The sequence below is a fragment of the Neovison vison genome, chromosome 9 (genome assembly GCF_020171115.1).
Source record: "Neovison vison isolate M4711 chromosome 9, ASM_NN_V1, whole genome shotgun sequence".
Classification (NCBI taxonomy): domain Eukaryota; kingdom Metazoa; phylum Chordata; class Mammalia; order Carnivora; family Mustelidae; genus Neogale; species Neogale vison.
This window is the reverse complement of record NC_058099.1, coordinates 71,993,443-72,008,693: the sequence shown is the minus strand read 5'-3', so window position 1 is coordinate 72,008,693 and position 15,251 is coordinate 71,993,443. Positions and strand designations below refer to the sequence as shown.

The 15,251-nt window shown below is 37.7% G+C and overlaps 1 protein-coding gene across 10 annotated transcripts in view; it reads right to left on the bottom strand.

Annotated features, from left to right (window-relative positions):
* The window catches only part of CDC14B (cell division cycle 14B), a 98,559-nt gene that overhangs the window by 39,424 nt on the left and 43,884 nt on the right, over positions 1-15,251 (bottom strand). For 7 of the 10 annotated variants that reach the window (XM_044265729.1, XM_044265735.1, XM_044265731.1 and 4 more), the window contains exons 2-4: positions 11,611-11,701; positions 10,781-10,856; positions 8,230-8,322 (exon numbers count right to left, since the gene is read on the bottom strand). In XM_044265729.1, coding sequence (XP_044121664.1) covers positions 8,230-8,322; positions 10,781-10,856; positions 11,611-11,701 — 260 coding nt within the window. Of the gene's footprint in view, positions 1-8,229; positions 8,323-10,780; positions 10,857-11,610; positions 11,702-13,050; positions 13,140-15,251 lie in introns of those variants that run through there. The other 3 variants (XM_044265738.1, XM_044265730.1, XM_044265736.1) reach the window with 2 other exon arrangements.

Below are 15,251 nucleotides of genomic sequence, written 5' to 3'. Positions count from 1 at the left end.
GTTAAAAGTAGATAAATAAGCAAACAGAAGACAAGTGCAGAGATGTAAATGTAAACAGACCCCAAGGCTTAGAAAGCATCGGGAAGGAAAGCCTCTAGTCTGTCTCTCTCTCTCTCTATATCTATCTCTCTCTCTGAGGTAGGTAATCTCTCTGAAGAAGCAAAGGGCAATCTCACAGGAAGAACAAAATATTGAGGAAAAAATACTTGAGAATTCAGTAGAGCTTTTTCAAGTCCTAGTGTAAAGATCTTTTTTGCTGAATAATACCATAGCCATTTCTAGGACTTCCACCCTCTCATTTTTAAAAATTATCAACTGCCTGCCCCAGTCCCTGTGAAAACTGCTAACCTTGGACTACTGATCTGTATTTCAAAACCTGGGATGGGCTTGATCAGTGGTGAATGAAATCAGTGGACTGAAAGAAAAGAATTATAGCCTAATCATTCAGTTTCAATCCTGACAATTCAGGCCTCAAATAATAAAACCCAATCATTTAGACACATACTTCTTATTTCTTTTCTTACATACAACATTTTGAAGCTCCAGCTATGTACTCAGAGAGCCTTAAAACCATCTTTGTAGGTTTTAAAAACCAAAACATTACACAAATCATCCTGAGAACGAAGAATAACAAAGGGTATTTAAATTCCACAAAAAATGTGGCAGCGGATAAGCCAGGAAACCATTTTCAAAAATTTTTCATGGAGAAATGTCACAATGTTTCCAGTATTAACTATTTTCACTTCAACCAGATGATATAGTCTTTCCTATGACAAGACTTAAATGATCTTTCTTAAAAAATCACTCACCAGATTAACACAGAATGTTTATGAATCAATGAAAGTTAGAAACAAGCTTAAAGATCCAACTGCTGAATAAAAAAGGTGAGTAGGGACAAGAGTATATACAATTAGCAATTTTATATGATAAAATAAATAAAGTAAAATCACTTTCACAGCTCCTGCACTAATACCAAAAAAAAAAAAATCCTAATCACTTAAAAAAAAATCACTTTTTAAAAAAATCCTAAACATTTTTAAAAAAATCAGATAGCCTTATATTTCAGTAGTTTTAACTTTTCAGTTATTTTTATGTATATATGTATGTAGATATATATATATAGTAGGTTGGTAGAACAATCCTTGATTTTGATAAAGGGAAACTGCAAGTTTGGGATAGCAATCATGTATCTGCCAAGGCCAGACAGCTACTAAATGTGAGGAAATTGGGCCTGGGTATTAGTGTACATGGTTATATTATGTGGGTCTTAGGGATATTTTTTTAAAACAAAGCAAAAATCTCAATTTTTCTTTTTTTTGCATGAAACCTCCTAATGTTTAAACATTGGCAAAAGCAACCCACTATTTATAAATACTCATTTACACAGAGCTAGCAGGCCACTACTTTTCAACCTGTTATAGTCACTGGTCACCCAAAATCACACTGCTTGTTACTGGATAGAAGAGGGCCTACTGCTCAGGTCTTATTTATTTATAGACAAGAAACCATACTATCTAAAACACGTATTGAAACTAGGACAGGATCCAAAATTCCAGAGAGCTTAAAAGATCTCTAATCAAAGCTCATAATAGCCATTTCCCTTCACTCTATCCCCAAATTAATATCACCCTGCAAATGTCAGAGGCGGCTATAATACCAGTGGTCAGGCTCACGGGAGCAAGAAAGGGAAGTGAGGCTGTGATCAGCTGCTGATGCCTTCAGCTACCTCCACCACATGGTGGCCCTCTGGCCCATGCCGTCCCCTTCTGGGCACACCTCGCACTAACCAGCTCCTGGTTGCTATTTACAGCAGCCTGTTGCTATTTGCTCAGCCTGTCACAGACACCCAGGAAGGTGTCTGTTGGGTGATGAGTGTTTACAGACACTCGGGCTGTCCCACCTGATTTTATCCTCCCATCTTTGGTGCCCCATCTAGACTGCTGTTTGCTGAACTAGATTTTTACCTACTGCTTTCAGATCCTCTCCTTTCTGCTCCTTTTGGTTTAACTTCTCTCATCTGATCCCTTCACCCTGGAGCCACCTTAAGCCAGCATAGTCAATTATTCTGCGTCCAAAATAATTAAATCCTTAAGAAAAAGTAGACCACAAGTTCAAAAGGTCTTCATTAAATAACAAATTTAAGTCCCTGAGCTTTTAGCATGACTGTTGAAGTAATCTCAAATTCAACACAATTTAGGATTCTACTCACAGACTGAATTAATAAAATCCTAGAACTTAATTAGTATAATTTTCAATGTAAATGTTTACAAGGGAAGCCATTCTAAAGGTTATAAAAACTCCTTAGAATTTTAAAATACTACAGAGTGATATTCTGAACAAGCAATCTACATGAAAGCAAAATTAGCTCTCTCAAAGTAATCTACTGAACATTAAAGGAAAGCAAATTTGCAAGCTATATACCAAGAGTTTGCTCGCATCAATTATTTTACACTGAGAACAATTTAACCACAAGAAAATGATAGAAATGGTGGTTAATTTCTCAGGCCAGCCCTCAAAAGTACATTTACCTATGGAAGAGCTGAATGCTATGTATCTGCAGAAAAATACAATTGCTGGGGCAATAAGATTTGAACAAAGTTGATAACCAACAAGATAAAATGGCATCTTTCTTGTTTTTTAATATAAAAAGTAGATTTAAGATATGAGAATAGTGGAACGAAGCAGAAAAAATATAAAGAAAAAGACATTTAGTGAGTGCCTAATTTGTGCCAGATGCTGTACATAAATTGAAAGTGCAGGCATCTCAGTGCCCCCTTCCAAAGAAGAGTTTTTGCAACTAGAAATTAAAGTTTGTACCTACTAGTATAATAATACACTACCACTTCTGTTACAAAGTATACATGTAAAAAATTACATAGTAAGGGAAAGATAAAGTGATAATTATTTTTTAAATGATTATATAGAGTAATTGTGCTTTAAAGAACCCCTGTTCACTAAAATATTAATAAATTTAAGTTAATGGTTCATTTTTTAAGTATCTTTATTTAAAAGCCTAGTTGTGAGTTTAGGTATTTTTCTGTTGTTGGTTTAAAAAAAACTTTATGGAAGTATAATTTACCATCATTGAAAACATCTTAAATGTACAGGTCAGTGGGTTTCAACAACTGTCCACAGCTATCTAACCACAACACAAGCCAGGTGGTGTCTATCACCCCAAAGGTTCTCTTGTGCATCTTCCCAGTTAGTCCCAAATGTCTCCCTCCTCCCCATTAAGTCTGAGGCAACCACTGCTATGCCTTCTGTCAATGCGGACTAGACATACAAGACATCTTCCAAGGGCTTCATATAAATAAAATCATGTACAGCTGTTTCAATTCTTGATGTTAATGGGTGCTATGACTTAAAAAGATACTTTCCAGTGATAAGTAAATGCAAATGCAATAATGATTACACTCATTTTCTTTCATCCTATCCAGCAATGATGGACATTTGGTTAGTAAATTCTCAACATCCCAAATGCTAAGGGGATGTTGTTAAAAACTAAAGAGGTTGTTAAAAACTAAAGGGAAAAGTGTTACAGATTTTTGCAATGTTTAGCAAATAAGTTTAGAATCCACTGAAACATTATTTAGATGATTTTAAACTGGGTTATAACATTTTGTTTTGTGGCTATTAATGTGACACTTGACTTTGAAAACTATGTCCATAAAGGGAAAAGATCATTCATTCTGCCTTTTCAGTAGGAAGCTGGTTTCAGGATAACCAAATTGGTTTCAGTCTCAACTGGAGAGGGGAAACTCAACTCCCATAAAAGCAAGCCAACTAATAAATGCAGGATGAATAAAATAATTGGAAACTATGGTTATATTGAAGCCGTAATAAAATTATTGATTGAGGCAAGTCCTATTAATTGTATAAAACACTAGATGCATTATTGATGGGGAACTGAACATATAAATAGTTCCAAAATTAACACCATATGGAATCCATTAAGTCATAAAGGAGAAAACCATACATTGAAGGAATTTGATGGTTAGCACCAAATCCAGTGGTCATTTTTAGCATCCTTAATGATAATTTTGGTATTATATGTTTTCTAACACAATGCAACATATACTACTAATACAGGAGTCTATAGATTTAACTTCCAGTTCACAAGACATACAGAGAATGGAGAAACAAGTTTAAAAATACCACAAGGAAGAAACCAGAGAAATTCAAAAGGTGGAACACTCCATAAGGGATCTGGTCTCTTCCATACATCAGTGTTAGCAAAAACGGACCATACATGTGTCAGAGAGACTAAGGACACAACAATCACACACAATGTATGGTCCTGGTTTAGGTACTGTTTTGGACATTTTGGATCAATGGAGGAAATATGAATGTAATCCAGGTATTACTAAAATGGAAGAATGGGCCACTGACTGGAGAAAAAAAAAACAGTGATAAAACTGTCCTGGTGAACATAAAACAGATGGGATTTTACACACACACATGCACATGTCCTGCTTTTATAAATACAAAAGAGGGTCCTTTTTAAGGCAAGTTTCCTAAATTTCTCAAGGGTATAAATACGGGTTTTGACATGATATTTTTCACAACAAAATGACAAAACAAAGTTTCAAGCTTTTATTTTCAAAATACTCTCTTCACTATCAAGAATATGTTTTGAAAGGCACTTGCTTTTCCATTTAAAATTTCAAATAACAGGTTAAATACCACTACCCCCCAAATCTGCCTACGTATTTGCCACTGACTTATCACAACAGGATAAACTTACCACTCTATAAAATTATGTGATGTACTTAACTTTTTATAAAAAGAAAAACTGAGATATCTTCTATATTTTTGGACTCTTCTAAGTGAGTAAGGGTAAAAGATTTTTACTTTCACCTAGTGTGTTAACAAAGCTCCCACCATTTCAGATAGTTGCTAAAACCATTTATCAGGCCACACAAAGTGCAATACTTGGAAATACACAAAGATAAATGAATAGTTAAGCCAATAATTTCATTTCTGCCAAATGTAGCACCTGACCATCTGACAAATGGGACTAACAGAGCATGGGCATATCAATCCTGTTTCAATAGCTGAGTATTTTGACTATTTTCAAAACCAAACCTCCCCTGTTTTTAAGACAAAAAAATAAACAGAAGGACTGACACTTTATTCAAGCCTCCTCTACACGCCATATTAGATCCTTTTGAATCCTTTTGTATACACAAAGATGGAGAGGGCATTCCTTTCAGAGTGTAAAAGGATGAATAGTCAGTCAGTCCATTCGGAATATTTCCTTCCCAACAGTTCTTCCTCCAGATTTTTTTCTAACATTACCACACCACTTTCCAGATGAATCACTAAAAAGCATTACTATTTCCAAAATTCCTCAACAACTCCAGAAAAGGTTAACGAGGCTGTAAACCAATTTCTAGGAAACTCACTCTTTCTAAAATTCTTTAATCAGAGGATTCAACAGACTTCAACCAGATCAAATCCTCACCTCAAATCCATCAAATTCACAATCGATGTTTAATCTTTTGAGGTATCTATATTATATCTTGACACTCCTTTGCTACTATTAATAAATTTCTTTTTCTCGGGCCGTCTGGGTGGCTCAGTTGGTTAAACGTCTGCCTTTGACTCAGGTCATGATCCTAGGGTCCTGGAATTGAGCCTGGAGCTCACAGTTGGGCTCCCTGGTCAGCAGGGAGCCTGTTTCTCCCTCTCCCTTGACACCTCCTACCCTCCACTCGTGCTCTTGCACACTCTGTAATAAATGAATAAAATCTTTATTAATTAATTAATTTCCTTTTATTAGAAGTTTTTCTCCTGTTTTCTCACCTAGCATCGTTTCAACTCCAAGCTTCTATTTTAGCCAACCAGTCACGGCTGTGAAGACTTTTGCTAAAGCTAAGAACTGTAATCCTCCTGCTGAGCTGGCTTCTAACTCAGCAGAGGAATGAACCCAACTCAATGTCCAAATTGCTTACCTGACACTTTACTAACCAATCAAATCTGTGCTAATTTGAGACCATAAAATCCTGAAAGGACTTCTAACTCTAAATACGTTAAATACAGAAAAATAAACTTTGACCTGCCAAAACGTAACCATAAACAAAGTCAAAAGGACAACACCAAACTTAGAGCAAATACAACAACAAATTTTCAGAAAATGTGCCAAGGAGTCACTGTTTTATCACTGGCCGTAAAAAACAAGAGCAATAAGACTTTTAAAAAGAAATTCCTTATTTATAAAATTATCAAGTAATTTGTTTTTAACAAAACCCTCGGTTTCCAACACACAGCCACCCTCTCTAGGGGTTCTTGACACTGAAGTCATGTCTGGCCCCCCAAAACCTGCTCCCTGCCTCCACCATCTTGGGGACATCACATCTGACCAGAGACAAATAAATGACTGACACAAGAGCAGTCGAGGCAGAGCTCTGTGTGTTCTATTCAGGAGCACATTCTCTTAAATGGAATGCCTTCAGCCATTTCCCCCTTGATAATGTAAAGACTTTTACTGTCACACTAAGGACCAGATCTCCAGGGTCCCCTTTAATATATTATAAACCCCAAGAATTCTGGCTGCATCCCTTTTTCTATAAAGCCGTCGTGATTTATTCTAATCCACAGGCTTCTGACCCAGGTAATGGCTAAGTAATGGGGCTAAATAATGGCACCAAATGTCCCAGTTAAAAGAGCCACCTCTCCGTACTCTTTTTCTTAACTTGCATAGGCTTTTTCCCCCCTAAGAATTTTTGGTACTAAGCACAATGAACACCACGAGAAATGGGGAGGGTGGGAAACAAAAGCACATCTGGGTAAGCTTAAAAAGTCAAATTTTAGTAGACCTAATCCACAACCAGTGTTTTCACACATTCAGAGATAATAAGAAAACAGCCCTATCCCAGAAACATTTCTTCTGTGAACACAAGATGAAAATAAGAGCAAAAAGGCCTTAATCACATTTCCTAATGATTTACCTTAAACATAGAAAAAGGAATTATGAAAAATTTAGGTGTAATTTCAGCCAGTACCACCAACTTCTGGTTTAATCACTGTATATTCCAAATTATTAAACCAGAAAATAATTTCCAAAAAGAGGAAGGCATGACAGAGGCAAGTAGCAAGTTGGGGGAAGAAAAAACTTATCTAAAGAACTTCAAAAACAATCCCCTTATTGTGGACGGCAGCAAAAGACACATCCACTCACTATTCTTCTCCAGTGAATAGGATAGCTAGCTTCCACACCAACAAACAAAAAGGTAAGGGGCACTACTCTGGAGGAGCCCTCAGCCTACTCTGGAAAAACTGTTGCTAAGGTACCCCTGCAGATGAATGTATTAGGCACTGATAAAATGGGACTCTAAAGACAAAATCTTCCATGATCCTTATAAATAAATGAAATTTGTAACTCTTGTGTAAATACTGGCTATTCCAAACTGTATTTTCCAATGATTCAAATAAACCTCGGGACGCCTGGGTGGCTCAGCTAAGCAACTGCCTTCAGCTCAGATCATGATCCTAGGGTCCTGGGATGAAGTCCCGCTTTGAGCTCCTTGTTCAGCAGGACGTCTGCTTCTCCCTCTGCCTGCCGCTTGCCCTGCTTGTGCACACTGTCTCTGACAAATAAATAATAAAATCTTAAAACAAAAAAAGACCTCTGAGTATCTTATGTAACCTATATAGTATGTAAAACTTGACCTATAACACTGACTATGTCCTCATGCTAGATGCTTTCATGAGAATGGAGAGAATCCATGAGAATAGATCTAAGAGTCAAACCTTAGTTAGGAAAAAATGGACTATATTCAAATTATAAAGCACTCTTACCTCATGTGACACACTTTGATGTTTTTCTAGAAAAAAAAATCAATTATTGCTCCTGACTCCACTTTCACAACTTCACTAAATGGATCATAGGTTTATAAAAACACAGCTTTGGGGGCATTATCTTGAACCTTAAGTGCTGTAACACATACTGTTGATCAATTTTTTTAAAAATAGGCTTTTTAAAGAGCAGTTTTAGGTTCAGAATAGCAAAGCTAAGTAAAAGGTACAGAAATCTTCCATATACCCGGTCCCTCCAAATATGCACAGTCTTCCCTGTTGATCAAATCTTAAAAAGCAAAACATGTTCTTTCTGGAAAGAAATCAAGATATTATCTTAGAAAAAGTAATTTCCAAATTCCAACTGCAATTTTAAGTACCAATGTTGTATACATTTTCACTAATATGTTGGGAAATCAGTTAAATACTTACCATATAACATCCAATAAGGAAAGCAGCATTCGCTTGTTTTCTCTGATCAGAGCCAGTAAAATGAATAATTTTCTTCCTCATCATTGTGATGGACTACATAAAGATAAACAGGTGTTAGTATTTTCTCTTTAATTTCAAGTTTTCTATAACTTCATTTTGTGATGAAGACAAATTTCAAACCTTACAATGTACAGGCATTCACCTTAGCAAGATCTTTAAAATGATTAACTTTGATATCCCAAAATACCATGTACCTTCCCATAAAAGACATATTTTTTGATTAGGATGAAAGTACAGTTAAGGAGTAGGGAGGGGCTTGGAGTTCTTAAAGAATACACAAGATGCTGGAAAAGGCAGTGGGAGACTTTGCTTTCCTTCTCCTATTTTGCGTTCTAAATCAATTCCCAAAATGATTATAATTAAAAGGGTATATTAAAACAGGCAGAAATAATTCATTCTGTTAGAAATCAAGATGATGAATGGGGTAAGAGGGTAGGGGGAGGGTAGAGCAGAGATAACAGAGCAAAAGTGGACTCTTACTTGGTGATGTTAATGTTGTTCTTGATTTGATAACCAAGGTGATTACCTACATATATTCAGTTTGTGAAAATTCATTGAACTGTGCCCTCAAGATCTGTATCTATTTCTGTACTTCAAAAAAAAAGTTAAATAGAAAGGGTATGGAATTTAAAAACCCAAAAAAAGCACATGATTATAGTTAGCACCTCCTCACTTGTATTTCACTAACGTGAGCAGAAACAGATTCAGGTAAGCATAAGGGAAAGGATATATTCAGTTCAAAAAGCACACATTTCTTGATTTCTGTGAGTCAATGATGTACGTGTACATTATTTTCCTTTAGTTGTTTCCAAAGTGTAAGAGATCCAAGTTGATTTTTAAAAAACAAAACCAAAACCCAACCAGCCATAGAGGAACACAAGCACAAGACACTTTAATTCAAACTCTCAACACACTTTTGTCACTAATTGAATAGGCAGTAATGTTTCCATCAGGTTGGATGGTCAACACCCTGAAAGAAGTTGTTTTGGTAAATGATAAAAAGTTAAAAGAAGAAAAAGGAAAAAAATAAAAGGACCAATGTCAATATATTCTTGGTTGAGTCAAAGGATAAAAGGTGGAGCACAGGAAAGGAAAAAAAAAGTCTTTCAAAATTAAAGCAAAGAAACACAGGCGGGTGGCCTCAGGGAGGAAATTATTTTTAGCTTCCCAGCCCTGTATGAACAAAAGACCAGCCATTAGCAACTGGAAAAAAGGAGGGTGTGGCCATAAATATACAAGACCATAAACTTATATTCCTATTCAAGAGAAAAATAAAGTCCAGAGAGAAGAGTATCCATCTCTACATAAATCTGTAGGGCAAACACATATAATACAAAAAAGAAAAGGCAATGCTACAACTTCCATTTTGCAAATTAGTAACTCCTTTGACAGGTGCTTCTAACATTTACAATGGGGAATTTTAGGTTTGACGCTCAAGGAAAAGAAAAATTTGCCTTACTCACTCATAATTTGCAATACAATTTAATTTTTAACTGAAAATAAATTATAGGCGCCTGGATGGCTCAGTCGTTAAGCATCTGCCTGCAGCTCTGGTCATGATTCCAGAGTCCTGGGATCAAGTCCCACATGGGGCTTCCTGGTCAGTAGGAAACCTGCTTCTCCCTCTCCCACTCCCCCTGCTTGTGTTCCCCCCCCTCACTGCCTTTCTGTCAAATAAATTAATAAAATCTTAAAAAAAAAAAAAAAAGAAAACAAATTTTATTTCTTTCTTTGTACTAGGATGATAAGTAATCAATTGGATAAAGCTGTTTTTTAAGAAATACCTACCCTTAAATCCAGTATTTTCTACTTGAGAATTTACAGTGACTAATTTGGACTTGCTAAGCAGTACATAAACACTTTTTATCGATGTGACCATAACTTAGAAGTTTTTTAAATAAAGGAATGGGGTCTGAGATCAATGTAACAGAAATACACTTTTGCAACTCTCATACACAGTCTTAAAGAGAGGCTGTTTGCCCCTGCTTTCCTTGCTCCTTAATGGTATATATAAAGGTGGGGGTAAGGAGTCACAAGGAGTACAACTATCATGGGAGATCAAAGATAGAATGGAAGTAAGATGAGCCAATATTCTTTATAAAGTAAAGTAAAGGCAGAAAGAACAATAACCAAAGCAAGGAAAATTTCTCTTGTTAGGTTTCAGTTCCATTAGATCAGATAGCAAGAGGTCTCACTTTATTAACCAATTTCTACTTTGGCTTTTCAAGTATCTGAGCATTACCAATCCAAACCAGAACAAAATGACCCAATCAAGCTTAAACCATTCAGTCAAAACTCTGAACAAGAAACATATATACACTATTATTATATAAAACAAAAATCACATGTATGTCCCAAACAACACTGCAGTGAAAAATAACTTTTTTTTTTTTTAAATAAAAAAGAGAGGTATGTTTTCCTTTCTTTTCCCTCCCCAGAATTGGGCTAACAATTATTACCTAAGTCAAATTTTAAGTAAAAAAGATTTTACCTTTAATTTCTTATTTATCTTGCAACAGTATCTGTAAACCATTGCCAAATTGAGTGGTCCAAAATCTGCGTAGAAGCTTTAAAAATGAAAAACAAAAACATATATATACATTCCAGATCCTCTAAATTTTATAAATGCCTTTTGGAACTACAATATCTAACTATGACAAGAATGCATACACCAAACTGTTATCGGTTAACAATGTTAATGATACTGCTGTACTAGTGGTAAACTAGTGGTATTCTGGTAAGGAATGCCTACTAAAGGACGCCTGGGTGGCGCAGTTGGTTAAACGACTGCCTCCGGCTCAGGGAGTGATCCTGGAGTCCCGGGATCGAGTCCCACATCAGGCTCCCAGCTCTATGGGGAGTCTGCTTCTCCCTCTGACCTTCTCCTCGCTCATGCTCTCTCTCACTGTCTCTCTCTCTCAAATAAATAAAATAAAATCTTAAAAAAAAAAAAAAAAAAGGAATGCCTACTAAAAAATGTAACAAGGGCTGCAGTGCTTAAATCTAGCTTCAATAATATCTGAATAAAAAAGCTGTTTTCCCACATTTTACTTATAACTATACTAGTTTATATCTCATGTGTACTTTAAGCTGCTAGACTTCAAATATAACTTGTTAAATTTAGGAATGTTCCTTCATTTTGGTATTTGCCCTAAGGGTCTACTTTATTACCAAGGGTTATACTACCAAGAAAAAAGTACTTGGCAATTATCAATCAGCAGATTTGTAATTTTCCAAGGCTATTCTATTTACAAGCATACCTTTAGATTCTTCAAAATAAAAAAAAAGTTACTAGCAATCGTTTAAAAAAGCAGTACTTACTTCTCATATTCAAGTTCATTATCTATGCTGAAATAATGTACATTTGATGAACTCTTTGGTCTGCTGTAGAGAATGGCAAAACAAAGGCGATCTGAAATGGAAAAATTGCAATGTTCCTTCCTTCAGGTTATTAAAAAAAGTTTCACATATCATGATGCAACTCTTTTCAGATTAAGTCATATTTTTATTTTTTTCATGCATGGTAAGGGTGCCAATGGGTAATTTCAAAGTGTTCAGCTATTTTGGTGGGTAACAATAAATAAGCAACATTTTTAAAGGAGAAATTGTTAAAATCATAAATCTCAATAGCAATAAGTAGTTTTTCACAGCAATATGGCTAGGTTTCTAGAGGAACCTCTCATTACAAAACTTTGGTTCCCCTGGGCTAAGAAATTTCAGCAAACAGCATCATGCATTGGATAGGCAGATTACTTGCGCTCTGTTTCAGCAGGTTTTCAAGCCATCCTAAAAAAAAATGGTTTCAATAGGAAACTGTATTTTTTTAAGTAGAAGCTAAAGAATGCTGTCAAAATAGTTGCAAAATTAACATTTGCTTCTGTAGAACACAAACAACAAAACAAACCGTAAGTTTATTCAACTATTCTTAGGGATCACTACTTTTGTAGTTATTTTTACAATTAGACAAATTACCATTATAAAAGAAGCAATGAGAGGTTTCTCCAAGATGAGTGAGATGAACTGTGTTGCATAAATGCAGTCAGGCTGCTGTGACGTTTAGCAAGAATGGTAAGGAGCAGTAATGCTCAGAGGCTCCACCCTTCCTCCCTTGCCTCACCCCCCAAAAAGTTGCCTTAAAATCCACGGTGAAGCAGTCACCTGCGATACCTACTAGTGGTGCTAAATAGTGCTAATAGAATACTTATTTACACTCAGATTGTAGCAAAATCAAGTATAGCCTTCAAAATAGTTTAAAAGAAACAATGCCAGCTGGCATCCGTTCCCCAAATGGTAATTTAAACAACTTTTGTCTGCAGTTCAACTCACACAATTGCCGTGTTTATTTCCTTGCAAACTCCTCAACTGAAATGTCTTGTAACCACAAACACTCAAACAGATGACGGAGCTGATTCCTTGCTAACCACAAATGACCCTTGATCCCTGTGCACAGAGTGACCTAGGATTCTGCTCCCGTGGGTGAGTAGGGGCAACTCCTCTGCCAGCCAGGGGTGGAAGGACACCAGGTTCCCAACTGCACACATCTGTGCGGATTCGCCCCAAAGCAAGACCGTGCCTGGGGACAAGGAGTCCCGGGAAGCCACCCACGCCCGTGAGACAGCATCGGCCGGGCCCAGAAGTTGAAGGGCGGCTCTTGGCCGGCAACAGGCGTCTCTTCGCCTCCCCCCGCACGGCCTGACACCCCCTAAATACGGCTGTCACAGTAGCTCCCGGGACAGGCAAGCCCGGCGCCACCCCACTCACCTTTGATCACCTCCACCACCAGAGGGGTCCCTGCGCCCTCCCGGCTCATGATTCCAAAGCATCTGGAAGGCGGGGCGGAGGGGAGGACCGGGTGGCCAGGGAACAACCAGCCGCTGAGAGAGGAGGCGCCGCGACCACACCCCCAAAGTTTAAAAAAACAGAAAGTTTAAAGGGCCGCGCCCAAGGGCAGGGCACAGCGACTCCCCTCGGTCACCCTCCACAGGGCAGACGCGGGCCAGCCAACCCCGGAAGTTCAAAACTTCTCAAACGTCCCCAAACGAAGCAGCAAGGGAGTGGGACGCAGACCAGCCCCAGACGCTCGGGCTGAGCGTCGGCCCGATATTTTGCAGCTCCAGGCCAGGCCCCGCAGCAATTCTGCACTTGAAGTCGGGGCCTGCAGCAAAGCGCGGGAGAGGGAATGCCAGCCTCGGAAAACAAGCAGCTCCAAAAGCCATTAAAAGGACTTGTCAGAATAGACAGGCTCGGTGGGGATCTGCCAAGCGACGAGAGGGCCCTCCCACAGCCGCGCACTCAGCTGCTCTCACCGCCGCTAGGGGGCGCTCTGGCCAGTCCGGGTAGACGAGGCAGGGTGGTGGGCCGGGACTTCGTCCTGTCCTGGGTCAGGTTGGGTCCAGACCCACGGGATGCCGGCTTGCGCCAGTGCTGGCATCTCATCTAAAATGGGCTTTCCAAAAACGGTTCCGGATTTAAAGGTAAGCCTAAAAACGGAGGCCAGGCGTTTCTTTAAAGACCTTAGATTTCGCCTCAGGAAAGCCCTGGCATGGTTGAAAAATATTCGGACACAATACGAAGAAGCATCAATACAATATGAAGCATCCATTTAAAGTATTCTCTAAATCTGTTTAACTATTTAGTCTCAAGTGAAAAAAATTATGATACAGTGTGAGTATGGACCGGATTTTGTTACATATATTGGTGCAGGGGCCGTGGCTGGTTTTCATTTTCCCCTGTTCTTTTTCCAAATTTCCTACAGAAAAACTATTGTTTTATCCATGAAAAAATTTGCAATGACTCTCCCTTACAGAGAAAAGCAATACAGTAACAACTCCTTCCCCTAAATTACTTATAGTCTCAATACAAACATACACATTATATTACAGTATATACATCTTTGCCTCAAAAGTAAGCCTGTATACCTCCTAACCTTATTCTAAAATTTCTGGAGGGATCAAAGGCTTTAAACGTAAAAAAAAACAACAATGAATTATTTCTGTGCTCTCCGACTAGGCCTTTCTAAATGAAACAAAATCTAAAAGCCATAAGAGAATTAACTACTAAATTGATACACATTTTTAAAATGGTCTTCATGTCAAATAAACATAGTCAAGAGATAAACTGGAAAAATATTTTTAAAATTCATCTCATCTTGATGCTGAACTTCAAAATACAAACTGAAACTACAAGGTACTATTTTGCCTTCTGACTGGCAAAAATCAAAAGAGTTTGATAAGGCATCCTATTGGTGAGTCTGTAGGGAAACAGGCACTTTAACATTTTCTATGGATAGGAATATAAACTGGGACAACCTCCTTGAAAGGCAAGGAAGGGTAATTTGGCAAAATGTTCAAGACTGAAAACTGGCAAGACTGCCAAGACAGGGGGCATCTGGGTGGCTCAGATGGTTAAGCAGTGACCTTCAGCTTAGGTCATGATCCCAGGGTCCCAGGTTGGAGCCCTACATGGGAGTCCCAGCTTAGTGGGGAATCTGCTTCTCCATCTACCCCTCCCTTCCCCACCCTGCTTGTACATCTCTCTCTCACTCAAATAAATAAAATCTTAAAAAAAAAAAAAAAAAAGATTGCCAAGATAGGCTCCTATTTAAATACTACCATAGTGTATGTATAGTATATATACTCATTTGTATGACTGTATATGAAATCTTGCATAGCAAATATCCAGAAGGAATACAAGAAACTGGTAGTAGTGGATGTCTTACAGAGGGAACCTGGGTGTTCAGAAACACAGAAGGGTAAGTGAGATTTATGCCTTTCTAAAAACTTTCAAATTCTGTACCATATATTACCTGTTCAAAATTATGAAGCTTTGAAAAGTGAACTTGCAAGCTAACAGTGTTTTTCCAAAGCTGACTCTTCTTCAAGATACAAAACATGATAAGCACAGTAAGTACAAGGCAACCTGGAAAATGTCCTTTGTGCACATTTAAAGAAGAGAACTAGTTA